This window comes from Myxocyprinus asiaticus, chromosome 12, assembly GCF_019703515.2.
Source record: "Myxocyprinus asiaticus isolate MX2 ecotype Aquarium Trade chromosome 12, UBuf_Myxa_2, whole genome shotgun sequence".
Taxonomy (NCBI): domain Eukaryota; kingdom Metazoa; phylum Chordata; class Actinopteri; order Cypriniformes; family Catostomidae; genus Myxocyprinus; species Myxocyprinus asiaticus.
Genome location: NC_059355.1, coordinates 19,326,902 through 19,348,864, shown reverse-complemented (window position 1 = coordinate 19,348,864; position 21,963 = coordinate 19,326,902). Strand labels below are relative to the sequence as shown.

The following is a 21,963-nucleotide window of genomic DNA, read 5'->3' as shown; positions in this document are numbered from 1 at the left end:
ATGTACAAATTGCTGAGGCAATGCAATCACACAATACAGTCTAAAACAGGGATGAATTTGCATACAGTTGCAATCAACGAATGAACATACTTTTGCCATTCTTTTCAATGCCCCCTAAAAAAAGGCGGTGCTTGCTGAGCGTGACTTCTACAAATCGAAAATTATAAAGGGTCTTCTTCTATAATAAAACATAAGATATTATGTTTATACCTATATGAACAATATGTCACTTCATGAAAATGACTTGTGGAAGACATTAATCAATGCTTATAAAATTGGCGAAGATGATAAAAAAAAAAAACATAGTAAATTAAATGTTTATAAATTCTGTTGGCAATTACTTTGCATAGTTTCAAAAGTTTTCCATTTGAAATTCCAAAATACTGCATTTATGCCTTTTGTACCTCCCCTTAATATAGTTAGCAATATTTCTTTTTTTCTTGTAATATTATCTGTGTACTGCTTCAATACTTAGAGGTTCTAGGCTGGTCTTTAGTGCCTCATTGCTTTTTAACTGTTCTAAAAATTATGTGGAATTCTGGTAAAGATGAATGAAGTGAAGTGGTTTTCATACACTGTCTACTGCAAGGATCTTTGCCCAGATGAAGACCAGAAGAGGTCTGAGCTCTCTCGCTGAACTTTGCAACAGTTTCAACACATATGGAAAAATCCCCACCGACAGAGCCTGAGACAGAGAACAGAGAGAGACAGAACAGAATAAAAAACAAAAAACAAATAAAGTAAAAGCGTGAGCTAAGGCATCTAAACATTTTATTTGAAAAATTGATGCATTTGATTCATTGACAAGTAATTACAGTAACCTGGTTAGACTTTGATTGTTTGATTGTGTACTGGAATGACCACATAAGCTCATGCCACATGTAGTGATAGATTCAGTTAAATTAATAAGCACACATTTGGGCTTTTGAGATTATCGGCATTGGCTTAACTGTGCCCACTTGGGCATTTAACAGAAGGGTTTTGGTTCCATAATCTACTAATAGCCTGGTCCATGGATGATGCACATTTTCCATTTTTTAAATATTTTTGAGTGAACTTTGAGCAAATATTGTGTAAAACAAATTTTCATTTAATTTGAGCAAATTTGTGTATTTCATTTGCTAAAATCAAATGGTATTATATAATACACTCACTAAGAACTTTATTAGATACACCTATACACCTACATATGCATGCGATTATCTAATCAGCCAATCTTGAGGCAGTAGTGCAATGCATAAAATCATGCAGACACGGGTCAGGAGCTTCAGTTAATGTTCACATCAACCATCAGGATAGGGAAAAATTGTGATCCCAATGATTTTGACCGTGGCATGATTGGTGGTGCCAGAAGGGCTGGTTTGAGTATTTCTGTAACTGCTGATATCCTGGGATTTTCATGTGCAACAGTCTCTAGAGTTTAATAAGAATGGTGCCAAAACCAAAAAAAAAACTAGTAAGCAGCAGGTCTAAAGACGAAAATGCCTTTTTGATGAGAGGCCATCAAAAACTGACCAGACTGGTTCAAGCTGACAGAAAGTCTTCGGTAACTCCGATAACCCCTCTGTTCAATTGTAGTGAGCAGAATAGCATCTCAGAATGCACAACATGTAGAACCTTGAGGTGGATGGGCTACAACAGCAGAAGACCACGTCGGGCACTTTATTAGGACCATAGTGTTCCTAATAAAGTGCTTAGTGAGTGTATATGTAATATACTGGCAATATATCAGTCTTGGCCACCTTGTTCTCTACATATTTGCCTCAATATTAAAAAAACAAAAAAAACAATGCTTCACTACAAATTCTATTCAAGGTGCACTTAAAATGAATATAATCACAAATACATTATCTAAAGATAACAAACACTGTTAAAATGTAGTAGTATAGTTTATATTGTCTTTAATGTAAAGTTAAAAAACAAAAGTCAGTTGTTCTCTCACCAGACTGACAGCCCAGGGGCCCAGGTCCAGAAACCGCCCCAGCAAGTCCAAAGCCCTCAGTCTGTGTACCTGACTCAAGAGGACCTGAGAGAAACCAGATGGGAGAAAATTAATTCTACATTCTGCTCTGTTCTACTGCCAGTTGTGTCAATGAGAAGAGGATGAGAGAGATGTGTGTCAGTATGTGACTCTATATCAGTACCAAACACATGAAATACAGGGAAAGAGGGTAAACAGGCTGCTATAACTGCACTGACCCACTAAATCAAGCTGGTTTTCTCATGTACCTAGAAAGAGTGCTGGGTATTTCAAGCTAAAGTATGCAACTTTTTCTAGATTTAAATACTTTCTCCTATCCCAGCTTAAAGGAATAGTTCACCCAAAAATGAAAATTCTCTTATCATTTACTCACCCTCATGCCATCCCAGATGTGTATGACTCTCTTTCTTCAGCAGAACACAAATGAAGATCAGAAGACATTAATTAGACCACTGGAATTGTATGGATTATTTTTATGATGGCTATATGTACTTTTTGTAGCTTCAAAAAGTTGGCACCCATTCACTTGCACTGTATGGACCTACAGAGCTGAAATATTCTTCTAAAAATCTTCATCTGTGTTCTGCTAAAGAAAGACAGTCTTACACATCTGGGATGGCATGAGGGTAAGTAAATTATGAGAGAATTTTCATTTTTGGATTAACTAATCCTTTAATATGCAAAGACAACTATTAGTAAACCATTCATTGGATCATTTTCTCAAAAACTGTAAGCACTGCCTTTCTGTGGTGCTATGAAAATTGCTTTGTTTGTTTTGAGCGACCCACTTAGAACCGCCCAATCAACGTTATTCAACCAATGATGTGAATTGGGGGTGGGACTATCTCTTTGTTTGACCAATGGCAGACGAGGGGCGTATTCAGAAAGCTGTTTTGAAAAGTTTATTTTTGCAATTCCGTTTGGTGGTGCAGAAATGACATACTTTAGCTTTAATACACCCCACACCAACAGGAATCACCAAATGTCCCACACCCACGCAGGCACAAAAACACTGACACACAGATAATGAGAATGACTAATATAATCACTTGAACAGGTGTTCAGGCTCTCACACACTCCCTTAGGGCTGGCAAAGGATAATGACCACCTGTGTATGTGTGTGCATCTGTGAATAAGGTGGTTAGTGTGTGATTCTTTAACGCTTCCATAAGTGAATAAGTCTGTTACTGATTAAAGGGGTGGTCACAATAGATTTTAAGATTATTATTATTATTATTATTTTTTTTTTTTTCAGACCAATAAATATGGTTAACAGGAAATGATGTCATGCAAATAATAATAATTTAAAAAAAAAATATGATACATTCTAAATGTTAAAATACTACCTACACCAGTTTCCAGCCATACTACAAAATTATCTTCTTGTGCAGAAGATTAAATTCTTCAAGGTTCCCCAAACCTTTTGATTAATGAATTTCCATGACATTTCCATGACTTTCATGATTAAAGGAGAAGGATATAGAGAGAGAGAGAGAGAGAGAGAGAGAGAGAGAGAGAGAGACTGAACTGACAAATTAAGCATAACAAAAAACAAAAAACAAAAAAAAAAACACAACAAAACAGTATATTCCCAACATAAATCTCCATGACTTTTTCATGTATTAATTTACATGACTTTTACAGGCCTGGAAAACACAGTTTTAAAATTGTTAAATATTTCCATATTTTCCATGCCCCTGATCCTTGTATTGATGCAAAACCGCTAAAATTTTGTTCACATTCTTTAGCTTGCATATTCATATGCCAGCATTTAAAATGCACTCAACATATGTGTGCATGTACTTAAAGCATGCAATTATTGTGGCACACACTCGCGGCATGGTGAGGGGTCCGGATACAGGCCTTTCCAGAGACTGAGACGTGCTGTGTGTAAGGAGCACAACAGAAGGACTGCCCACCTCACTGCCCACACAAAAACACACAAGAACTCCAAAACGCCTGCGCTCTTCTGCCAAAACAATACGCCACACTGCCACAGAGGTATTAATAGATCCTAGTGTCACATCCAATCACGGACTGTGAAAATTCTCAGCATGCACCTTGGCCAGAGCAGGGCGTTCCTTAACACCCTGAGAAATGAACGGAAGGAAGGAAGGATGGATAGAGATGGAGGACTAGAAAAAAAGTTGAGGAAGTGGGAATATGACTGGGTTTTTTTTCAGACTGTGGCCAAATGGAAGATTACTTGGCACTTACAAGGTGTGTTTGTACGTGTGTATGAGTGGCTGAAGAGTTTAAGATAAGTGTGAAAATCTGTGCCCATCTGTGAAGAGTTCAGACCTCTTAAAGAGACTCATAGCAATACTCACACAGGAAATAAGGCAAACACTTCATTTGGCTCAGTATTAAAAGCTCAGCAGGAAACCACGGATATGACCAGGAACTATATAACAAGATTTTACAGATACACTTTAAATGTATGAATTTTATTGCATTAGATAACAGTATCCAAACATTAGCCTCAAGTTCACATTGCCCCTCGCAGAGTAACTGCAGGTGTCATTAACTATGGATGTCCAAATTAAGTGTCCAAATACTTTTTGTCCATGATGCTAGGGTGTTGTGCATGGTTGTCAGGGCATTGCTACAGTATGCGGATGCAAAGATGTTCTGAGTGTTTATTTGGCGCATTGCAATGCAATTGCAAGGGCTTTTCTATGTGGTAGTTTACTTGCCCAAGTCAAAAGAGCCCACTTCCAAGCCTAGTCCATAGATATTGGTCCTTCCTTCAATTATCTTTTTTTCCCCACACGTTTTATCGCCTGCTAGGTGAAAGTCCAATCACTAGACGATTTGAGGTCACATACTGTCTATATCACCAACTGTGTAGGCAGAGGTATGAACCAAAGTTTAATATTTAGGGTTAAGGGTTTGTTTAAATCCCTAACAGTAACACTGACGTACACCTTAGAGGGCACCAGTAAAAAATGCAACTTGGTTTAGAATGCTGTTATGTAATGCAAAGACATTAATACATTTTTAGTGTTCTTAAATGTATAAATGTATGTTAGTGTTTTTTTAGAGACTTAATTGTTCAAATACTTTTTGGGGCCACTGTATGTGAGAAAGTTCAAAATTAAAGTTTGATTAGCCCATCATTTTTCCCAGAGTATTTTCTGAATATTTCTCAAAGCTCTTTAAAAAAAGGATTACACAATCCCAGATTCATTGAAATAGCAATGGTACGCTGTAAAAGACATCAGACATTCAAAAGTCTCTGTGTGTTTTTAAACAAGAGTGTAAGGAGCGTGCCTTGTGCCACAAGCTGCAGAATACGCCACATTAAAGACACATATTAAACAATAACAAATAATTAACTTTTAGTACTTTCATTATAAAAAGGAGTTGAGTGGGTTTGCTCTTATGCTTATTAAATAAGACAAGTGTTTCAATAAGTAACAGTGTTTATCAGAAATCTTATTCACGTGTTTTTTGTGTGTGTGGGTGCGAGCCAGATATATTTTTTTAACCTAGACTGTTTGTATTCTAACTGTGTGCACGTTGAACTATAGCATACTGTAACCTTGCGTCTCATAAGGTTACTGTGCTTTCTAAACCAATCAATGCTTAACCAGGGCAGTCGCATCTGACAACACCAGCCCAAAAGAGAGCCATAGAGAGAGGAATCATGGGGTATGTAGTTCTGCTAGGTGGAATTGTGTGTAGTGAGGTAGTGGGTGTTTCAATGCGCTCCCTAGTTCAGTAGAAGGATGCACTGCCAAGGGAGCCATTTCTAGGGCTGTATCATTGTCAAAATCATCCCAGTGCGCTATAGTGTTTGCTCCCTAGATACTATTTACATTGCAAAGAATTTTGTGCCCTAATTATTATAATTGTTTAATGCCTGAATGCCATTGTGTTTTTGTGCATAGTTTATAATGGCACTGCACTTTTTAAAATGATAGTTTACCCAAAAATGAAACTTTTATATCATTTGCTCACCCTCATGTTGTTCCAAACCAGTATTAAGTTCTTTCTTCAGTGGAAAAAAACAAAAAGATTCACTGCATCTTTTTTCCATACAATTGAAGTAAATGGTTACTGAGCATAACATTCTGCCTAATATCTCCTTTTGTGTTATTTTTGGGTGATCTATCCCTTTAACAGCTACAAAGATGATCCACACTGCCATATTATACAGCTATGTTGTTGATAAATACCAGCTACAGCTTTATGTGTGACATCATAATCGTTTCACAGGTAACTGTATCATCAGCTTCCCGATGTTTAGTGGATGAAGGCCCTTGTTAGTGTCTGAATTTGTGTTCAAGATATACTGATTCATGTCATAGGGGACTAAGGAGTGTACTGAGACACAGCCAGTGTGCCTGCAATGCCAGGGCACTTTACCACAAAACCCTGCAGTCACTCACTTGTACACATTTTTTTGTGAATTTTGTAGCTATTCACACATCCTATAGTGCTGCTGTCTCTGCAGTCGACAGCACTCTCTCTTTCTCTCTGTCTCTTGTTTTATTTGCTTTTATTGCTCTCAGAGGACTGAACTGCACATCCTGCTGAATAAGTGCAAGCAAAGACAAACTATAACATTAAATACAATATATACAAACACAGGCGACACAAAAAAAAACGTTCTCATTCTAGTGTATAAAAACTAGACTACCGGTCAAAAGTTTTGAAACACTTGACTGAAACGTTTCTCATGATCTTAAAAATCTTTTGATCTGAAGGCATATGCTTAAATGTTTGAAATTAGTTTTGTAGACTAAAATATAATTGTGCCACCATATTAATTTATTTCATTATAAAACTAAAATTTAATAAAAAAAAAAATTAAAAAGTTTTTGAAATTGATGACTTGGACTAAATAAATTAAAGCAGCCAATAAGTAGCCCAACATAGATGGGAACTCCTTCAATACTGTTTAAGAAGCATCCCAGGGTGATACCTCAAAAAGTTGGTTGAGAAAATGTCAAGAGTACATGTCTGCAAATTCTAGGCAAAGGGTGACTACTTTGAAGATGCTAAAATATAACAGTTTTTATTTATTTTGGATTTTGTTTAGTCACAACATAATTCCCATAGTTCCATTTATGTTATTCCATAGTTTTGATGACTTTACTATTATTCTAAAATGTGAAGAAAAAAATAAAAATGTTTTTTTTTGACAGGTAAATAAAATTAATATTAAGCAGTTGCCTTCTAAAGGCCTTTTCACACCAAATTTTATTTACAGTGAGTGTGTCGATTTTTCTTTTCCTCGCTCAGAGATGAAATGCCCCAACCAATAAAATATAAGCTTTGAAACATGACAGAAGCTGTTGCAGTTACCAAAAACAATGCAACTGCTGACGTTAAAGCACAGAAAGATGTTTTGACCACCAACATTACATGCTGAAGTAACTCAAGCAAGAAATCCTGAACCAGCAGAACGTGCATTTTTTGCATCAAATGCTTTAAACACACACACATATACACTGATGAGCCAAAACATTATGACCACCCGCAGGTGAAGTGAATAACGTCGATCATCTCCTAACAAGGCCACATGTCAAGGTCTGGGTAGATTAAATGGTAAGCAAACAATAAAAAAAAAACGTTCTTGTAGTCGACATGTTGAATGGAGGAGAAATGGGCAGGAGTACAGACCTGAGCAACTTTGACAAGGGCCAAATTTTTATAGCCAGACAGCAGGGTCAGAGCATTTCTGAAACGGCAAGGCTTGTGGTGTGCTCCCAGTCAGCAGTTGTGAGTACCAACCGACAGTGGTCCGATGGGGACAAACCACACACCGGCAACAGGGTGTTGTGGGCCCAAGGCTCATCGATGTACGAGGGCAACGAAGACTATCCCGTCTGGTCCGAACCGACAGAAGGTCTACTGTGGCACAAGTCACACAAAATTGTGGTGGTCACGGAAGGAAAGTGTAACAACACATAGTGCCCACATAGTGCATCGCACCCTGCTTTGTATGGGGCTGCGTAGCTGCAGACCGGTCAGAGTGCCCATGATGACCCCTGTCCACTGTCGAAAGCGCATACAATGGGCACATGAGCGTTGGAACTGGACCTTGGAGCAGTTGAAGTAGGTCGCCTGGTCTGATGAGTCCTGCTTTTTTTTACATCACGTGCGCCATTTACCTGGGGAAGTGATGGCACCAGGATGCACTGTGGAAAGACAACAAGCCAGTGGAGGGAGTGTGATGCTCTGACCAATGTTCTGCTGGGAAACCCTGGGTCCGGCCATTCATGTGAATGTCAATTTGACACGTGCCACCTACCTTAACACCGCTGTAGACCAGGTACACCCCTTCATGGCAATGGTATTCCCTGATGGCAATGGCCTCTTTCAGCAGGATAATGCACACTGCCACACTGCAAACATTGTTCAGGAATGGTTTGAGGAACATGATGAAGAGTTCAAGGTGTTGCCCTGGCTTCAAAATTCCCCAGATCTCAATCCGACTGAGCATCTGTGGGATCTGCTGGACCAACAAGTCTGATACACAGTGGCTCCACCTCGCAACTTACAGGACTTGAAGGATCTACTGCTAATGTCTTGGTGTCAGATACCACAGGACACCTTCAGGGGTCTTGTAGAGTCCATGCCTCGGTGGGTTTGCACTGTTTTGGCAGCACACGGAGGACCAACTGCATATTAGGCAGGTGGTCATAATGTTTTGGCTCATCGGTGTATATTTAATTGGGTTCTATTAACATGTAAATTATATTGCCGCATCTCCACTTTGCATCCCCTTTAAAAACTTCAAGATCTTACATGGATTGTCTTCATAATGTATTTCAAATTAACGTTTTTCATTTGTGTATGTCTGTTTGATATCTTGATATGATATTGCCAATATTTATATTTTCAGTAATTAAAAATATATTTTCATTGAAGTAACAAAGCCAGGGCAGAAGCAACCATAACAATCCTCCCTACGTACAGGAATATTTTTAGAAAATAAAACATATAATTATATATTTTTATCAAAGTATACAATACATTAGCCTATATTTCAAGTTTTGACAGCCGTGCAAGGAAATAGTTGGTGGCCGCCTAAATGGCACTTTTAAGACCATTCAGAAGCCTCTGTCAACCGGTGGGTTTGATCATTTTCTCACCGTCAGTTGCATGAGAGCGTGCACTCTCACTCTCTTGTTCACGCACATGCAACGCGCGCAGAGAGAGAGAGAGAGAGAGAGAGAGAGAGAGAGAGAGACTGATAGGATTGAGCTGACTGGTTTGATAATGTCAAATGTTAAGAAAAGAACTACGATTGTTATCAAATAAAAAACACAAAGACCCTGCAAATCAACTAACACGTACCATCTACAAACAAATGTTTAAAAAATTACAAGGCACTGCTAAAAAGCAAAAGACCTGATCATATGACAACAAAGCTCAACAAAATAGAAGAAGCAGTTAATCAAAATTAATTCTGGGAATTATGGAACAATTTAAAGTCCAAAAAAAATAACAAATTCCAATCTGTGACCCAAACACCTGGACAGAACATTTTGGAAACCTTTATACACAAAAAAAAAAAAAAAAAACACAAAACATTCTGAATTCCTATATAATCTATATAATCTGGAATGGACAATAAAGGGTCAATTAAATCATTTGGACAACCCCATATCACTGAAGGAACTGAAAAATCAAAAAAATCAAATCCCTCAAAAATAAAAAATAAAATCTTGCAGTTTAGATGGAATATGCAATGAGATGTTGAAACATGGCAGCCCCAAACCGAATGAGGCCATTCTCAAATTATTCAATTTGCTGTTAAAATCAGGACACTTTCCTGAGAATCGGAAGGAAAACCAAATCACCCCAATTTTCAAAGAAGGGGACAAGTACAACCCAAATAATTACAGGGGCATTACAGTAAGCAGCAACCTCTGGAAACTATTCTGTTGTATTATAAATAACAGATTAGTGAACTTCATTCAAGAACACAAGACACTAAATAAATGTCAAATTGGATTCATGCCTAAACAGTGAACAACTAATATCTACACACTCCACTCACTTATACAGAAAAATGTTCAGCAAACAATACAGGCAAAATATTTGGCTACTTCATTGACTTTAAAGAGGCCTTCGATTCTGTTTGGCATAACGGACTCTTCCTTAAACTCATCCAGAGTGGAACAGGATAAAGACATATGATATCATAAAAGACATGTACGAAGACAATAAATGCTGTGTTAAGATTAATGACAAAACAACCAATTATTTCAATCAGACCAAGGGAGTTCGTCAAGGCTGCAGCCTCAGCCCAACTCTATTTAACATTTATATAAATGAATTGGCCACAACCCTTCAAAAGTCACCTTGCCCTGGACTGATCTTAGATGGCAGAGAAATCAAATGCCTCCTTTATGCTGATGACCTCCTGCTGCTGTCACCTAATGAAGAGGGACTACATGAAAGCCTCTCGATTTTAGAAAAAAATAGCAGTGATTGGGATTTACCAATAAACATGGAGAGGTCCAAAGTCATGATTTTTCACAAAAAAACAACAACAACAACAAAAAAAACCACATTGAGCAATAAATATATTTTTATAATCGGGGAAACAATCCTTCATCATGCCAACTGCTATAATTATTTGGGTCTTGCAATCTCTGCTTCAGGACAATTTGATTTGGTAATAAAATATCTGACTGACAAAGCCCGTAGGACATATTATAGTATCAGAAAATCATTATCAACCCCCCCATTAAACTGTGGCTGGTAGTAGGGGCCAGTCAGCGCAGCTTCAACTGTACAGGCACACACCTCGTCAAACCAACGAAAGCAGGCAGGTGTGTATGATGTAATGTATTTGAATTATAATATTTATTATATATTTATTAATAGGGACCAAGCACCGAAACTGCATAGCCTGTATAGTATCCATTCATTTTCTTTAGGGGCCAAGCACCAAAGATGCTGTGGCACCTATTGTCTCCGCTTTCTTATTCTTCTTGGCTGCCCACAGAACCGTTCATAGGAAAATTATTAAATCTGGCACACTGACAGGGATGGGCAGGAACAGACCCAATAGCAAATTTGTGACCTCTGGGACAAACTCCATAGCACCACCACCAGCTCAAAAATTCAATATTCTTTTGTGTATATTGTTTGAAATGTTTGTCCTAGAGAAACAAATATTTTTTGTATGATTACTTTCCTCCTGATTATTCAAATTGAACCCTTACATTAAATCTCCTCCCATTACAGTGGCCACCATCTTGGATTATGATTTTTACAGTTTAATGTTTCATGTCCTTCAAACTTAGTCCAATTTGCCCAATCAATAGCTCAAAATAATCTCGAGACTGGGCTGCATAGAAAAGATGATACAGATTTTTTTTTTTTTTTTGCATTTGTTTAAAAGTTACGGCATCACATATTTAACAAGATCGCCGTAAAACAGGATGTAAGGCTGTATCTCTGCAACCCATTGTCCTATTGATACAAAACTTGATATGCTTCATGAGGACCATGATCTGGGGGTACATGCAAAGTTTGGTGACAGCGCTACCTATGGGTGAAGAAATTTGAGAAATACGCATCAAAGACATGTCCTGAGGAAACCTGAGCAGCTTGGAGACAGTGCCACCTACAGTTCAAAAGATAATTCACACTTGTTTCTGACTCTAACTTCCGCAAGTCTCTTTGCCACTGGTAGAGCATGTCAACTGAGTGGCACAGTGTGTTAAACACAGGACTATAACTCAAAAAGTTTGTGGGTTCGACTCCCACTTAGACCAGTATTACAGTGGATTTTATATTGTACTGGAGGTCTTTGCATTGTGCTTACTGAATAGTTGCAGGGCTTATCCCAGATCATTTCTGCTTGCAGGTATTCTTATTGTTGTTTTTCATCTTATTTTTCTTCTGATATTTACGGTTTGTTATAAACATATATATCTTTTGAATGCATAGTCAGATTTTTAAGAAAATTGGTATGCGTCATTGACATTATGTCCAGAACGTACCTGAGCAATTTGGAGACAGCACCACCTACAGTTCAAAAGATAACCAACTGCTCTGTGTACTGACTCTAACCTTGGCATGTCTCATTGCCATCAGTAAGCCATATCAACAGAGTGGAACACTGTTTTAGGTTCTGGGCTGAAGCAGAGATTTTTTTTTAAAGAATTTTTAAATGTAAGACTTTTAAAAACCTTTTTTAAGACTTGAACAAATAAAGTTAGTACGGTATGTCTATACCAGATCATATTCAAATTGTTTTATGTACCAAAATATAAACACACATGAATTAGAGGTCGACCGATATTGGATATTGCAGATACAATAATGTGTTGGAGAAAGGCGATAACTGAAATCGACCGCTAGTTTTTAAAATTGATATGTGTGAGATGTGTAAAATAAATATATATATATATATATATATATATATATATATATATATATATATATATATATTACTTTTTACTGTGATGGGCACAGACACAGAGGCAACAAGAAACCAAATTCCAATAATAACCAGAATTCTTTTTTTTTTTTTGAAGATTTGGTGCATAAAGCAGGACCATAAACCAGCTGAAAATACACCGGGGACTCTTATTTTGAAATGCCTGTACTCCCAGTTGCTCATAAAATCAGATAAGGGAAATAAAATATGTACTCTTACAATCATCTACAACTTATTACTATATACACGTTGTAAACTAAACATTGTCATAAAACAAAAATAAGCAGTAATTAACTGATTTTGAACCACTCTGAAACTGCTGGAAAGACTGTATCATGAGCTCCCAGTGCCGCATCTTCACTTTGAAGTGTGGTGCGCTTACAGACTATAAATTTATTTAATTAAATCACAGTCTTTTGCAGTTTAATAATTAAATTTGGTCATATCACGATTCCTGTTTTTCTGTCCCTAAATTAAAGACCTCTTTGAATGATAATTAAGACTTCTGTTACACCATTTAAGATACTTAAGACTTTTTATGGCCTTAAATTTTGAAAACTCATTTAAAAACATTTAGGACTTTTTAAGGACCCACGGGAACCCTGAGTAGTTCCAAAGGTCATAGGTTCGAATCCTCACCTAGGCACATCATCTGGGTTGATTTCTCTTGTACTGGAGCTCTTTGTATTGTGCTTAGTGAATGGTAGCAGGGCTAATAGAATTTTGATTTTCATCTTTGTTGAAAAGCTATATCAGTATGAAGTTGATCATGGTAACCGCTGTGCCTACTCTCAGCTTGATATGTCCCTTTGGTGGCAGTCAACCATGTGGCAACATGATGCAGTGGATTGTGCACAGAACTGTAATGCAAAAAGATACAGGTTCGAGCCCTGCATGGGGTGATTCATAAATCAGTATACATCTGGCCCTATGGGTCCTCTATGTCAAATAGACTAGTAGGCCATTTAGGGGCTTAGTACCTATTGTATCTGTTAGAATTATTCTTCCTCCTCCCCAAATGGAAGTCTATGGCAGCCCTATGAACGCTACATAGGAATATTATAAAATTTGGCACACTGACAGAGGTGGGAATGAATAGCCCCCATACCGAATTTGGGGCTCTAGGACAAACTCTATAGCACCACCTCCATGAAATTTTTTTTCTTTTTTTCTTTTGTACGTATCTTTTAAACCGTTTGTCCTAGAAGGGAAATTATTTTGGCATCTCATCACTCTCCTCCTGATGATTAAAATGGACCCCTTACATTAACCTCGTGCAATCCCGCATCCACGTGTGGATGTTGTACTTTGGCTTCGCCATATGCAACGCATAATTTAAATGAATTAAAACCAACTGAACACTGTTCATAAGACTCTACACTGTCATTTACGTGTTAAACTGCTGGCGCACCACATCACGTGACAAAAGAATGAAGTTGATTTCCAGGAAGTGCTACTATGGGCACAGTGCCAACAAAAGTGCCTCTGGAAAGAAACTTTTGATTGAAACCTGTTTGGTTGTAAAGAGTGGAATCTCTAGTTTGATATGCTGCTTTAACAAATCCATTCATTTTTTGCGCATCAGCGCTCTGATAAACATGAAATCCACATATGTGGAAAATTGACCATTTTCCCTCAAAAGTTGAAAAAAACATGTTTATTTTGAATAATTTTCAAATGTAACACAGCTGAATAATTTTCAACTCTGGGTCATTTTGATTCATTTTAATATAAAATTTGTTAGATTTTATTGTTATCACTGTGCAATATGGTTCTATTCATTAACATTAGGAAATGCATTCCTATTTAATTACTATGCATTTTCATATTGAGACTAAATGTTTTCATGCAAAAGCTGAAAAATGTTGCTTTCAGAGGCTTTTTATGGAGTTAGGATGAAAATAAGGTGTATTTCGAACTGCTCTTAGAACAGTGCAGACAGACAGCACACTGGAGGTTAAGTCATTCACTAAATAGGAAGCAAGGGAAAAGGTGTGCATCCTATAGCTTTCTATACAGCTAGGTGCATTCACTCCTAAAATCCGACCAAAAGTTCAGTTTCAGGCTGCAGATGATTTTTGGACCACTCAACATAGCAGACATGGGACAATGATAATCAGTACATAGATTCCGAATTTTATAATGCAAAATTTTATTTTAACCTGGTTGGGAGTGATTTGATGATGCTGGCCATTGCTTTTAATCAGAATTATTTATTCAGCTTTATAGAAAATTAGCTGTAATGTCTATAACGTCTCAAAATCATGAATATCCAACACTTCTGGACACATAATGAACTATTTGATGAAAAATATCTGACTTTCTATAACTTCTATAACACATATGTGGACATACGTTTTTTTGGAAAACAATTTGCTCTAGAATTTTTTTTTGCTTGTTTATTAAGTGCTACTAGTTACAAATCAAAAAAGGGAAACGGAAAATGCACACAGCAGTCATGCGGGGGTCTCAGGAGGTTAAAACTCTGCCCATTACGGTGGCCACCATGTTTGATTATGATGCTTATTTTGTCTGCTACTATTCCTTGAAATTTCGTCCAATTTGCCCACACAATACCTCAAAATAATCCCTAGATCTCTAGGTACATGCAAAGTTTGGTGACAGCACCAACTATGGGTCAAGAAATGTAAAAAAAAAAAAAAAAAGGCTATTTGAACCGTAATTTTTGAACTGTATGATCTAAAATCATGAGGTTGATGTCTATGCATTCTTGGGCCATGAGGATTCCAACAATACCAATTTTTCCCTTATCAGTCATACTGCCTCTCTGCCATATTTAATTTTATTTAAAGTGATATACCTTTTGAATGCACTGTCTTATTTAAAAGAAAATTGGTATGCATCATTGAAATCATGTCCTGAGGATACCTGAGCAGTCTGGAGACAGCACCGCCTAAAGTTCAAAAGATAACCCACACTTGTGCGTTGACTCTAAACTCAGCATGCCTCTTTACCATGGCTTATCTGTCTCAGCTGAGTGGCATAGCTAAAAGGTTGTGAGTTCGAGTCTAGCAAAGAAAGGTTTGACCTCTTAGTCTTCATTGTGCTTAATACTACATAGGCTGTACTACATTGCATACTGTTTGAATTCAAAATCACTTAGCATTAAAAATAATATTTTCTCAGCAACTTTTTTTACTCTCAGCTTGGAATGTGTCTTTGGCATTGTTGAGATGTGTCTGCTGAGTGGCCCAGTGGTTAAAGCATTGGATAACAGCTCAAGATATTGAGTTCAAGTCCAGCAAAAAACGGTTCTAAAAATTTACCCTTTGCTAAGCCCCCCCTTTAAAGCGTTTCTGACCAATCCTGTCTTAGCAACTGTTGCCTGCTGCCATTTCTCTGACACACGTTTGTTATTTTACAATGAGAGCCTATGAGAGTAGTTTTTAGTGGGATTTTATCAAAATGATCCAAAAAATTTGAAACATGTTGTTGCTGGGTCAAATGTAATAGTGACAGGAGGTACTGTTAGCTTCTGTTGTGCTCTGATTCTTCCTGTTGTGCTTACCACTACGTAGGCTGGACTATATTGCATAAATTCCTGCTTGAATTCAAATACACTTGGCTGACAAATCATTTAGTACTCTCAGCTTGGAATGTCTCTCTGGCATTGCTTGGATGTTTCAACTGAATGGCCCAATGGTTAAATCACTGGACTGTTGCTCAAAAGGTTGTAAGTTTGAGTCCAGCAAAAAAATGGTTTTAAAATGTGTACTTCTGTTGACCTCTGAGTTTGCCACACTGTAAGTAGGCCATACTTCACTGCATAATTCCTGCTTCAATTTAAAACTTTTTAGTTCTAACAATATTTTCTCAGCAAACATTGTGTACTCTCAACTCGGAATGTTTCTTTGGCATCAGTCAGACTTGTTGATTGTGTGGCGCAGTGGTTAGTGCTCTGGACTACAATTCCAAAGACAGTGAGATCGAATCCACCGAAGGATGGTTTAAAAATTGCATTTCGGTTGATCTTTGAGTCTTCATGTTTTGCTTACTATAAATGTACGCCTTGCTTCAATGCGTAATTCCTGCTTCAATTCGAACTATTTTGTACTCTTATTTTTGAATGCCAATACGAAGCTGACTGGTGACCACTGTGCTTAGGTGTGCTGATTCACAGCTTGGTATGTCCCTTTGGCAGCTGTTTACCTTGTGGCAGCATGGTGCAGTGGATTGTGCGCGTTATGGTGCAACTTGTCAAGTAGTGTGGGGTTCCTTTACATATCATATACATGTTGCGTTACTATGGTGCTTGGCCCCGTAATTGCTGCTTGCAGCAATATTTATTTAAATTATTATATATTACATTATCTGAACTTGGGGGGCTTTTCTCTCTAAATATTTATGTGATTAATTAAAATTAATAACAGCCCTACTTTTTATTAGTACTTTTCAGAATTCAATGAAATATATCTATAATCATCATTTCTCTCAACTCACACGCCATCTTGGATCATTTTTTTTTTTTTTTTACAGAACTTGTTGCATTGCATTCTGAGATTCTGAGATGATGTCTATGTAGGCAGCTCACTGGATTTTGGAACAGAGCTATGGAAAAAGTTTTTGCTGAGTTGGTTACCTGCAGGACAATTGGCAGCTGCTCTGGAGGGTTTCTGTTCTCCACACCCATCGTCAGCCACACCTGAAATGCCGTCAGCTGCTCAGCGAAGAATGGACTGTGCTGTGAATGCACACACACACACACACATACCACTGTAATTCAGAGAGAAGGAAACACACATATATGGTGTGCCCACTGATGCTCAGTTTTCCTTGTTGAGCAGGAAGAGCACTTTAAATCAGACACACAGAATATAAGTGATCAGGATGGATGTATTGATAGCAGTAGAGTTACATATGTCTTATATAACACACTCACTCAATCACTCATTTATTCACCTTCCCAATCTCAAATCAACCCTTTTCACTCTACCTGTGTGTGTTTGGAGACAGACATGCCTATTTTATTGTCTTTTACCTTTTCATCAACATTAGAAATGAAAATTAATGCTAAAGTTCTCCTCAGTCTCTCAATGTTATTCTTGAGAAGCAGTACCACATCACTGAGTATTTATGATTAATCAAAAAGGGGCATCTGCCACTAACCATATGATTCACAGCAGCTCTGAAAAGTGTTTGTGAGTGTTTGTAGCAGCTCGTAATGGCTTGCACTTCCAGTATATTACCAGCCTGACAAAATTCCCCAAACCTCCTCTAAATCCATCAAACAGTCCAGCCTGACAAGGCTGAAAGACCAGTTAAGACCAGCAAAGCAGCTTAGGATTTCTCAGCTGAGATAAGTATGACTTGAATCCTTAAATTTACTGTGAAGACAAGGTTCAATGGGAGACAAATATTTCTGGCTAGTCCCAGTACTATGTTACATAACCAAATTTCATTCTCATCTTTTCATGTGTCTTCCAAACACTTCTCATGCTGTCTGTGTGTTTTAGCAGAAACAGCATCCACTGCACTACAGACAAATCACATCAGCCCAAGTGCTGAGCGCTCGACTGCATTGCAGTCATTACACAAGACAGACACAGACTCCCAAATCTCTAAAACCCACAAGAGTGTTCAGTACATTGGATAACACTTTACTGCTGCCAGGAGGGAAATTCAGCAGTAATACCAGATAGAGGTGGATGTCAGGAACAACTTCAAATCTAGTAAAACTGGGTAGAAAACAGGCACACTGTAGGTAAAAAACAAATTCTGAGACATGGTCTTGAAGTTAGCAAATATGCTTTGAGCTGGAGATGCAGGTTCAAATCTGGCCTGTATTGTGACCCAAATCCCGAAAATAAAATACAAGTAAATACAGATACAAATAAATACAGATACAAAGCATAAAATAAATATAAAAAGACAGCAAAAGACATCAACGCCCACTTTACAATGTCACACCCTTGTCCCCGCCCACTGGTACTCTGTCACACAGGTGACGAGGAGAGAGGGCCTGTCATGGGAGATTCATCTACACCAAAGGAGACTTACACAGGACTAGTGATCGACCTATATGGGTTTTTTAATGGCCGAAGCCGATATTCAGAGTGCTGGGTGGCCGATAGGTCAATACAATGCCGATATATCACACAATTTGTTATAGTAAATAACAAACATAAAATTGCTAAAAATTAAATAAACTCTTATTTAGTACTATATTTTCTCAATTTCACACAAAACTTTAACTTTGTAAAAACGAATCTAAAAAAAAAAAGAATATTTTATTTCTTCTGATTTCTGTTTAGTCATCAAATTTTTGTAATTTATTTGACCATGAAGAAATTGTTAATATATTAGGAAGTAGGGTTGCTCCGATACCAAAATGTTGGCTTTGAAACTATACCAGCCCTGGTACCTCAGTATCGATTCTAAATCAATACTATAATCAACAAATAAAAAGCCTCCGAATTTTGATAAAATGACACAAAAAATAATTATTAAAAGAAATGCATAAAGTCTTAAAGATACAAATTAAGCGTTTTCCGTTTAAATCTTTCTGGATTCCATGTTAAATGTTTTAATTATATGTTATGATCAAATGGTGTTTAATCAAAGTGATATATACAGTTTTAATCAAATAAAAATATAATATTTATTTATTTATTTTTTACAAAAAACTGCAATTTTATTTTGGTCAAATAAAATGCTGCAAAACAGAGCTTCACAGTATTAATGAAAACATTACAAACAAAATAAATCTGATTCCCTGTGGCACAAGGCTGCTTGCGTTTGTGATATTGCTTACAGATAATAATAATAATAATAATAATAATAATAATAACAACCATTTAATACTACATAACTGTTATGAGTATTATTGCTACTTTTTGAATACAGTATTCACATTTTTATACAGTAGTCTTCAATTTCACACATCCATTTGAAAAGAGCTTTCATGGTAGTGGGACTTTTATTTTGACAGACCTTTGAGTTTTTCCTGTTTTTACGGGTTAGTTATATCAAGCTTCCCATTAACGCTGGGATACTCCCGTCCCACTCTCGAGCTGAAATCTCCGAGCTGCACCTGAGGAGTTCATTTAAGTGTTAACAGCCATTTATACTCTAAACACACTGCATGAAAATTAAGCACAAGCAGTGTGTGTTGAGTTTGTGTGAGTGTGTGCGCATGCGTGCGCCAGGTGTGTGTGTGTGGGAATCATATGACAGAGCAGAGCTGAACCTCTTGTTCATTCTGTAGGGTGCAGCGCATGTGACTGTATATTATTAAATTACATCCTTCTGCTGTTTAATGATCACACTTGGCCATATCCAGAGGTTTTATATTTTATTTTCAAATTGTCATTGCTTTCATCTCAAATTTGTCACATCTCATATCATTTTGCTAATGACAGCATACTGTAACATGGTACCGAAATTAGCAACAAGATGATATCGTACCGTTTACATTTTTTTGGTATCGTGATACTTCATTAGTACCGGTAAACCGCGCAACCCTATTAGGGAGAAGGAAATAACAGTACACACAGTCATCCAGCAACCGTGGATGGCATGTCCACATTAGCAGTCGCACCTTCTCCCAAAATAAATCGAATCAAACCAATTGTACATACAGTGCACAGTGAATAAGAAATATACTCATAGTGCACCTGAAGCGCTTTTACTTTTAAGTTACACTCATGCGCTCGTGCGGATCCAGCGCGAGCAGCAATCTCCTGACAATTTAAACGGCCTGGATCACCTGCTTGGATTGTCACGGACTGACCATCATTATTTGTGAATCAGAGGAACTTTTGATCCTGAAGTTTTTGATTCTGGCTGATAGAATACGCGCTTCAGAGGAATATATTAGATGAGCACTCGACGGGAAGAAAATGCTGGATTTTCGTGAGGTTCGTGAATTACATCTGTTTAAACAAGATATCTACATATTTGCAGACGGTATATAATAGAAGTTTTAGTGATATTTGCCTTTCATCATTAGAAAAGTTCTTCACATGCACACAGGCGATTCTCAGATCCCTCAAAAAACAAATCGGCCAAACAGGACATTTATCAGCCGATGCCGATTATTAAAAAATCTGGCCGATTTATTGATCTCGGCAATATATCTGTCGACCACTACACAGGGGACCTTCATCTGGATTTAAATGTTTTTGTACATAAACACTAGATGAACGGCTTTGACCATTATCAAGCATTACGTGCCGCTTTAAAAGACGCAAGGTAAAGTTAGAACTCTAAAAAGGAGACGGCCATTCGGTTTCATCGTGCTGTTTTGAAGGCGTCCTGGACCATTTTTGGACCCATCTGTGCCATTTTTAATTGTTGGTCTTTTGTAAACATGCACTAGATGGAAGTCTTTGGTAGTTTTGATGCTTTCCGGCGATGTGTGCTGTGTTTTAAGAGCGGTACATGCGCAACTTTTAAAAATGTGTCTCAATCTGCTGCTGCCACTGACTGGGAGAAAGACATGCCGTTCTGTGTGTAAACAAACACAGAAGATGTGTGAGATGTCACTCCTGTAAAGAACAGTGTCTATGCTTTGGCCTGTTGAAGCACGCAACATCACCATGGATTGTATTATGTTTGCTTATTCAGAACATTTCAGCATGGATTGCATGTGTTTTTGGCTCATGTCAGCATGGATTGCTTGTGAACCAGTCACAATATGATTCAAGCACTGCAAAGGAACTGTTACTGAAAGATGGGGCAGTTAAACACTACCAGACCCATGAGTTAACAGTTTAATTAATAAATGTTTCAAATGTCATGACTGTTTGATAGTTGCTGTGCTTAAGTAAACAGTTTGATACATTCAGACGAAATGTGTTGGGTTTACATTATGTGACAACCCTGAAATGTAGTTTTATAAATTGTAATTTGAATCTAATTCATTCTCTTCCAACTGAGTTTCAAATATGGCTGAATTCAAGGGGCTGCATGATGTTAGCCAATCATAACAGTGGCCGTTAATATTAAGGTTTAAAGGAGCCGCTGAGGCCAAAACTGAGCGTTTCAGACAGAGGGCCAGAGACAGGGTGGAAAATTCTCATATATTATTAAATTATGACTGTTTTGGTGCAAAAATCATGACCTGAGTGCGACTATACAACTCACTCTGACTACAATTAGAGATTATTCTTAACTGAAATCCTAATTAGGACTGCAGTGCTATTTGGAGGCAGTGTACCAGAAGCTATGAGACACTGGAGACACTGATTTACTGTCTGATCTTCATCCTGATTTAGGATTAGTCATGCTCACCCTAAAAGCTGTGCCTTCCTCGATGATGGTGGGGAGCTGCGAGAGGCAGATGTCCACCGCAAGGTCCCATGCTTGCCTGCACACACACAAAGAGTGGGTTGGTCATTTTCACACTTACTGTATATCCAGGCCTTGATGGAATATGTTGACTTTTTCTGCAAGGATTTTTGGGGAACATTTGCCAAATTCTGGAAAATGGAATAAATAATATATATATATATATATATATATATATATATATATATATATATATATATATTTTTTTTTTTTTGTAAATGGTTAAAGTAATAGTTCACCCCCTCCACCCAAAAAAAAA

The 21,963-nt window shown here is 37.5% G+C and overlaps 1 protein-coding gene across 5 annotated transcripts in view; it reads right to left on the bottom strand.

Annotated features, from left to right (window-relative positions):
- The window catches only part of rptor (regulatory associated protein of MTOR, complex 1), a 389,387-nt gene that overhangs the window by 99,787 nt on the left and 267,637 nt on the right, over positions 1-21,963 (bottom strand). For all 5 annotated transcript variants that reach the window (XM_051712022.1, XM_051712021.1, XM_051712025.1 and 2 more), the window contains 4 exons: positions 21,648-21,723; positions 16,996-17,097; positions 1,943-2,026; positions 575-685 (listed from right to left, as the gene is read on the bottom strand). In XM_051712022.1, the coding sequence (XP_051567982.1) occupies positions 575-685; positions 1,943-2,026; positions 16,996-17,097; positions 21,648-21,723 (373 nt within the window). The remainder of the gene's footprint in view (positions 1-574; positions 686-1,942; positions 2,027-16,995; positions 17,098-21,647; positions 21,724-21,963) is intronic.